Source organism: Myotis davidii, unplaced genomic scaffold, assembly GCF_000327345.1.
Source record: "Myotis davidii unplaced genomic scaffold, ASM32734v1 scaffold8, whole genome shotgun sequence".
In the NCBI taxonomy this organism is placed as follows: Eukaryota; Metazoa; Chordata; class Mammalia; order Chiroptera; family Vespertilionidae; genus Myotis; species Myotis davidii.
Window position 1 is genome coordinate 2223717 of NW_006299520.1, and position 7883 is coordinate 2231599.

General features: G+C 37.9%; 1 protein-coding gene across 1 annotated transcript in view; it reads left to right on the plus strand.

Moving 5' to 3' along the window:
• TRPC6 (transient receptor potential cation channel subfamily C member 6) overlaps positions 1-7883 on the plus strand; it is a 50181-nt gene that overhangs the window by 17001 nt on the left and 25297 nt on the right. The window contains exons 4-5 of the mRNA XM_006775259.2: positions 461-625; positions 6263-6479. Of these exons, the coding sequence (XP_006775322.2) occupies positions 461-625; positions 6263-6479 (382 nt within the window). The remainder of the gene's footprint in view (positions 1-460; positions 626-6262; positions 6480-7883) is intronic.

Genomic DNA, 7883 nt, shown 5'->3' on the forward strand with positions numbered 1-7883 from the left:
TTGGGTCTACCTGCCACCCGGGAGCAGGCCTAAGCCAGCAGGGCGTTATCTCCCGAGGGGTCCCAGACTGCAAGAGGGCACAGGCCGGGCTGATGGACCCCTCCTGCCCCCTTAGTGCACAAATTTTCGTGCACCGGGCCTCTAGTATAATTATAAACATCCTAGTGTAAAACATTGATGGATCTTTTCACAATATGATATTTCAAAAATTTTTTATGCTTTGAAAGAAATCTCATTTGTTATGAAGAGAATGTTTGATAAATTGGAATCTCCTGATTTGTCTAATACATATTAGAACATCCTGCCATCTTGCTTGCTGTCAACTAGATGCTTTATGTTTGTTCCTTAATTCTAACAATATTTTCTATGGGCAAGAACAGAACAAGATATTAGAACAAAAGAAAATAGTTTATGCTGAATTTTAATCAAGCTGTTAAATGTTTTGTCACTTTCCTGCTAGTTTGTAGCCCATCCAAATTGTCAGCAGCAGCTCCTCTCCATATGGTATGAGAACCTGTCCGGCTTGAGGCAGCAGACGATGGCGGTCAAGTTCCTGGTGGTCCTTGCTGTTGCCGTGGGACTGCCCTTCCTGGCTCTCATTTATTGGTTTGCTCCGTGCAGCAAGGTATGTCTGTGAAACCCGGACCTCGTCGTTTCCTAGGAGCATGTTTAGTTGAACATCTCAGAGGCGGTTATGCATGGAAAATTCCCTTCCCAAATGAGCATTTTAGGAAGGTCATCGTTGGGCTTAAGTAATCTTACTGTTTTTTAATGTTGCAAAAATAACATATATTAGCTACGAAATAGAAAAAGAAATTCAAAGAAGGGAACGTTCACCTGTAATAGCTTCACTGTCAATGTGCCAAAGAAAGCCTCAGTTACTATGGCAGTATATGGTCCTGTCTATGCATATCTTTTTATAGTTTTAAATGCGGCTACATAGCATGCATTGAGCAGGTATTTCACATAACATTATAAAAGATAAACATGTTTCCTCTCTTTATTTTTCCTCTGGCAAATTTGACATGAATTTTGTTTCCTATTTATTTTAGCTAATATGACCCGATAAATCTTCATTTAAATAAAGGCTATCATATTTAAAAAACACACTAATATAATGTAGATGCAGTGAAGAATATTTATTTTAGGGACAGCCTGTATAAACTTTTTTTTTTTAAAGCCAAATCTATCTGCCCAGGCTTTGCTGAAAATATGTTCAGATGGACCTGGCCTTTCATTGGTGACAGAACAAGCTTGAAAAATATTCAGATGTTTGAATTCTGTTAACAGGCACAGACATTTGTCTGTCCTGCATTGCCAGCTATCATATTTTTCATGCTTTGGAGGCCGCATTTCTGGAACTGTTTAAGTTACAACTCCGACAGACTGAAATAATTCTACAGCTACATGGCAACATGTCTGCGGGGCCATCTATTTATGTGCTCTGCAGAAATGTCAGCTGAATCACATGCTGATCTGAAACAGCGGCATGACTCACTTTCAAACATTTGTAAATGCGGGGGTGCACACCAATACCACCACTACCAACATATTGTTTTATTACTTAGTTGCATGTATGGTGCTTTCGCCTAAAAGGGACTTTTCCTAGCAGCTTTTGGTAGAAACCTGATACGAAGCCTTTTCCTTTTTAAATACGATGTGAACTTCATAATTACTTCTGGTGATGATGATAGGAACTGCTAATAGATTTTATGAGTGTAAAATCTATCGTCCTTACAATACATAAGGCCCCAAATTTATCTCTAAAATATAAAGGTTGAAAAGAATGAGATTTACTAGCATTAGGAATTTATAGCAGATTTTCTTCTAGAAAGTTATAATATTTTGTCTTCCCTCTTTCATAGGAATACAGATTGCACTTCGAAAAAACATCTAAATCGTCCTTAGCAGAACAAAGGTCATATTAATGTATACAGTCTCTGTTCTGCTTCTAGTCACATTTCCTGAGTCTTCAGAGATTGAAGATGAATTTAAAGGGGAGGAGTTTCTGAATTATATATTCTGAGATCAGTTGAATTATAATAACTTTTCTAAGCTGAATAATTGTCCTTCCCCCTATCCAGTGAGTTCAAAAGCGTAATGTGTTCCAGAGAGTTTGGTGTTTTGACAGCGAATATCTTTGGCAGTCCTTAGAGAGACACATTACCTACCTTTTGATTGAATCCTAATTAACCTTATTTCCTTCACTATTTCTTCTTCCCTGGCCATGTTTCTGTCTGGCATCTGTTTTCCATCCTCGTTTATGAACACTGAGGCAAATAATCAAATTAAAAGGACACTGTCAAGGTATTTTCATCTCATATTAAAACCTCTTTTACTGACTGTTCTTTAGCCTTTGAAGCATGATGGTAAAATCATTTTACAATTTTTCCATTTAGCAATGAGCATAAACATTATTTGCAGGTTGCAGAATTGATTTTTTATGGGGGAAGATTGCTTACGCTACATGATGCTTTTATTTAAAGCACTATTTTCCAATACATCCAGGCAAGTTCAGCCAGAGCGTACTGTAGGCCTGTGCACCTTGACAGAGTCCCGTCTCTGTTTGAAGTTGTTTTTCTTTTTTTAGATTGGCTCTCTTCTCCTTCCAGAAACTTTTTTTTTTGGTCCTTGGTTATTCTGTTTTTCCACTATAATCTAAATATCAATGGCTTTATGCTCATTACCATAAAAATAGGTCATGCTGTGGTTTAAAATTATTTTAGTTTAAGTTGGTGTCAACCTTTTCTATTCCTATTGGTATTTGGTAGTTAGGTGTTTGGTTATCAATAAATACTTGAAAAGAGTATGATCTATAATATTTAAAAGCAGGTTTTGTTTCAGTGCTTCCACTCAATAATTTTCCAGGTACATCAGTTGTTTACCTCATGCATTGATGAGTCCCTCCTTTACAGGCCCCCCCCCCCAAAAAAAATTTGTTTACATCTCAGGAGATACAAATGACAAATTTTACTAAAATGGAAAAATCACTTAAACTCCTCAAGTCCATGAAATGGTACCAAAATCTGCCTTAGTTTAAAGAAAAACACAACTCGCAGTGATTTTGTTGGCGGTGGGAAAACAGCACCAGATGTTAACCAGCAGCCTCCAAGACAAATTATAACAAAAAGCTTTATTTCAAAAGAAATGGGCTCAGAAAACAAGGAGAGAGAGAGAGAGAGAGAGGAAAGAAGAGGGTGGGGAAAGGCAGAGGCATGCTGCATAGAGAGCCACCCTGGGTCCTCTGTCCTGAGGGCTTTTATCTGAGGTCCCAGGGGAAGAGCTCAATGGAGCATTCATCAGCTTTCCTGGTGCGTCTCCTCAGGGCATGGTCTCCACTGATTCATTAGTCAGTGCCTGGTCCTGGTGTCTGCCACGGTGTCACTCCCCCTGCTTTTGCTGCTTCTCTGCCCTGGAGCTGAAATACAGCTGAGGCCTAGATGTCATCTCCAGGAGTCAGTGCTTAAGGCAGTGGTCCTGCAGGGCCTGTAGTTTTGCCCTGTGGCTAGGCCCCTGGAGCGCTCGGCCTGGTGACCTTCTGCACCTGGCCCATCCTTCCTGCCCTGCTCTTGCCTATCTAACTGCCACAATTTGTAATAGGAAATGGAGGATATGAATATCCAAACGCACCATTTTAGTTTCCTGCCAACCAATTTTTAGTTTTTTTATTTGTTTTCTTTTTTTCTTTGAACTAGAATGTTTAATAAGCAGCAAAAAGTTAGGGTTTGATTCTCCCCTTTCTGAATAAAATAAAGGTGTAATGTTACATAAAGGCCAATAACTCAATGAAGAAGGTAGGCCAGCCAGGTGGGGGGTGAGGCACAGACCAGACACCCTGCCCTGAATAAGTGAACATTGACTGGGTGTGTCCAGGACAGCAAAACTCAGGTTCCAGAGTTCATTCAGACTGTGGCCCACTCTAACATTACTTTATTCTCAACTCTGTTCTACACTCTAGCCTTTTCTCTTCTCCTTCTCTTTCTACTTTGCTTTCTCCTTCTATATTAATTTGTGCTCTCTTGTGTTTGGGATAACTTTATATGTTGAAGGCTACCTCTGATTCTTTCTGGAACAAGGCAGAATATAAATACATATGCCATGGATTTTACTACTAACAGTCAGTTTTGCCCATCCCAGTTTTCAAAAAAAAAAAAAGATGCTAAGGGAAAAAAAAAATTGGTTTAAGATTTATAATAGCTTCTTTCCAAGAGGAACTTATTAAATCTTGTGCTACATTCTTATTTGCTATAATACGTGATTAAAATAAGTCACATGTAAAACATTGTAGAATTAAAATGAAGCACATGGTACACCATGAAAAAAGAAATTAAAAACACATTTATGTTCACTTGTCAACAGTCTATATTTTTAAAAAACATAGCTAAGGACAACACAACAGAAAATGGAATCCACTTTGTTTCCCATGTGTTCTAACCTGCCCTCATTTGATTATTTGAGAGTTCTATTTAAAAAAAAAATAAAAAAAACACTCTGAATCAAATAATGAGCATTTTTATGGAAGTATGGTTTTCAGGGATGATTTTCATAGCAGATTTTCACAAAGTGACTTTGGATTGACTCTACAATATATCTAGCTAGATGGGTCCATTGATTTAAAACTATAGAAATATATAGACACAGACATACACACACACATATGCACACCCTCTCATGCAAATATCCTGATGCCTGGTCTGGCCTAAATTCAAGAGACAAGGAACTGAACTATATGATTTATTCTAGCCTTAACTTTTAAGATTTTGAAAACTATATATTAAAAAAAACTTACAGAAACAGAGTACATTGATTTCATTTCTTCCATACAGCATTTAGCTATTTAAAGTCTTTATAAAATTTTTCAACTTTTTTTCCCCCCAACTACATATTATATTAGTTTCAGGTGTATAGCATAGTGGTTAGACATTTATATAACTTACAAAGTGATCCCTCTATTAAGTCTAGTACCACCTGGCATCATACATATTATTGACTTAAAAAGAACCTTTTTTGTTTTCTCTAAGAACTTACATGTACTTATATATATATTTTAATGATAAAATAAGAAATTATTTTGCAAACCAAATTAACTTTGAAACAAGAATGCCTGAGTTCAAATTCCAGCTCTACCATTTAGGAGTTGTGAGACCTTTAAGTACATTTCTGGATCACACTTCTTCAGTTGTTTTTTAATCAGTAAAATAGGTATTTTGGTATCACCTACCTCTTTGAATTGTAATGATTATATGAGTTAACAGAGTAAAGCACTTAAAACAGTACTTGGCACATAATAGATACTGGCCGTGTTGTTGGTATTAACTTGGGAATTTTTCTGTAATAATAAACTCATTTGAAAGGCTGTTGAAAGTTATGGGCTCTCTCCTAAGAAAACAACTGCACACACTTACTGGGCTTTGCTGCCCATGTCAGGGGATGCATAGAGCCCCCTGAGACACATCCCGGCCAAGTACACCCTCTGCCCCAGCTAGAGTTTGTGCATCTCAGATAGAAATGAATCCTGTACTGTAGAGGCATGAGAGCTTTTATTGTCTCCATAGCTCATAGGAAGAATTTGATTTTCACATAATTTAGGAAATTCACTTATTGCCACTTAGCTAATGAAGGAATGAAACTGGAACTGGAACCTAAAATATGGGGCTTTTACCCCAGCGTCATTCCAGGACAGTATCCCAGCACATTATGGGAACTGCCCTGCCGTCCTTGCCTCAGAAGTTCTTTTCCTGGTACTCATGACTTCTACTCCATTTACAACATCACCAAAATAGCAACATCACGTGAGGCCCGATTGTACCCACGTCGGTGAAATATACGTGAGGACAACATTGCAAAGTAGACTCCGTGTGATATTTTTAATGCTGCTTCCTCAACACTTCATGCCCACTAAATTAATTTGCTTTTTATGAATAACAATGATACTATGCTCTGCCTTTTGTCATTATTATAGTTAAAAATATTATTTTATCAGTGCTATGTAATGTTTTAAGAATTTACATATTATTTAATAGAAAAGTTCACTTATTTAATTAGCCACCCAGACCATCAACATACCAGTATGTAAATGAGGAATGTGACCAAAATTTTATAGCAGCATAAAGAATTATTCTATCATTAGTTTTATAAATATACATCATCGCCTAAGGGGAACATTGGAGTGCACAGGTGGTTATTCTTATGTATATGCATGGGTGTTTTGCAAAATGTACAAAACAAAGCTAAGGTTTTCTTTTGGTGTGTGTTATGGCAGATGGGGAAGATCATGCGTGGACCATTCATGAAGTTCGTAGCACACGCAGCCTCCTTCACCATTTTTCTGGGTCTGCTAGTCATGAATGCAGCTGACAGATTTGAAGGCACCAAACTCCTTCCTAATGAAACCAGCACAGATAATGCAAAACAGCTGTTCAGAATGAAAACATCCTGCTTCTCATGGATGGAGTTGCTCATCATATCCTGGGTAATAGGTAAGGCTGAGTTTCCATCATCATTTATTTTTGCAGCCTTAGCAGTTGGACTGAGTGACACTGATTCCTTCACACATCAGTCAAACAAATATATGCAACATGACACAATGCACCCCACACCATGATTTCCTTCGTGTTTTTAAAGCAGAGTTAGCTTGGGTTCATTATCAGTGTCATAGTCTTCTCACAGGCCCCCCAAGACCCCTAGGAAGAAAATAAATAGGATAGTATTAATCAAACCCCATCAGTGATGAAAAACCACTATTCATATTTTGGGAGAGCTGTGACATAAAGCTTAAAAACAACCACATGATTTTACATTGAGATTTAATAGGAACTCAAGCTAATAGGCACTTATTTTTGCATTTTTGGAACATTACATACCAGAGACTGTTTGGTTATTTTATTTTATTTATTGATTTTTTTTTGAGGGAGAGATCAATTTGTTGTTCCACTTATTGATGCATTCATTGGTTGATTCTTGTTTGTGCCCTGACTGGGAATCAAACCCTCAACCTTGGTGTATCAGGATGATGCTCTAACCAACTGAGCCACCCAGCCAGGTTTCAAAGCTCTTTATATACATCAAATCGCACAGTCTTTCTGCCTCCGCTTTCTAATCTGTAGCATAATAATACCTCTATCTTACAGCATTATGTTATCTTTAGAACTCCCAGGTGGTAAGTGAAACAGAGGGAATGCAGTGTTAACAGCCACAGTATGCGTCAATCAATCATACATATGACTTGTCATTAATATAATATAAATGGGAATGATATTTCAATTGGATATTTATGAATGAACATATTAAGTGCCTTTGTTAGGTAGTGAGGATACTGAGGTGAATGAGACGCAGTCCTTGCACTGAAGTCTGGGAGCAGGTCAATGAATAAACCTGCCTTTGTGGAGAAGATTTAATGAGCACACAGTGTTTTGTTTTATTTTATTTTAAGAAATGTAAAGCGAGGGAGCAGGCTTTTTCTCTACTCCCTAGAGGCAGAATGAGCACCAGCTGGTCCACACAGAGGAGATACTTCCTGCACATTCCACAGTGGGATGAGCAGCCTTCAGAATAGTAAGCGCCTCATCTCCAGATAAGTTCAAGCAAGGCTTGGTCCCCACGGAGAAGTGGGTTTCAAATTATGCTTGGCAGCTCCTGGGGCCTCACAGGGCACATAAGACAGGGAATCTTTCTTCAGGTGGAATAGTTCACTGTGTTTTTTTGTTTTTTTAAGCTTTAGTAATATATTTTTACCAATAATTCTACGAGAGAGAAAGAGAGAGAGAGAGAGAGAGAGAGGGAAAGATGGGAAAATGGGAGGAAGGAGAGGAAGCTTTGAAAACAACTAGACCACATGAGTTTAAATGTCCCATTAATCCCTATTAATCCCTCTGATTCATTTC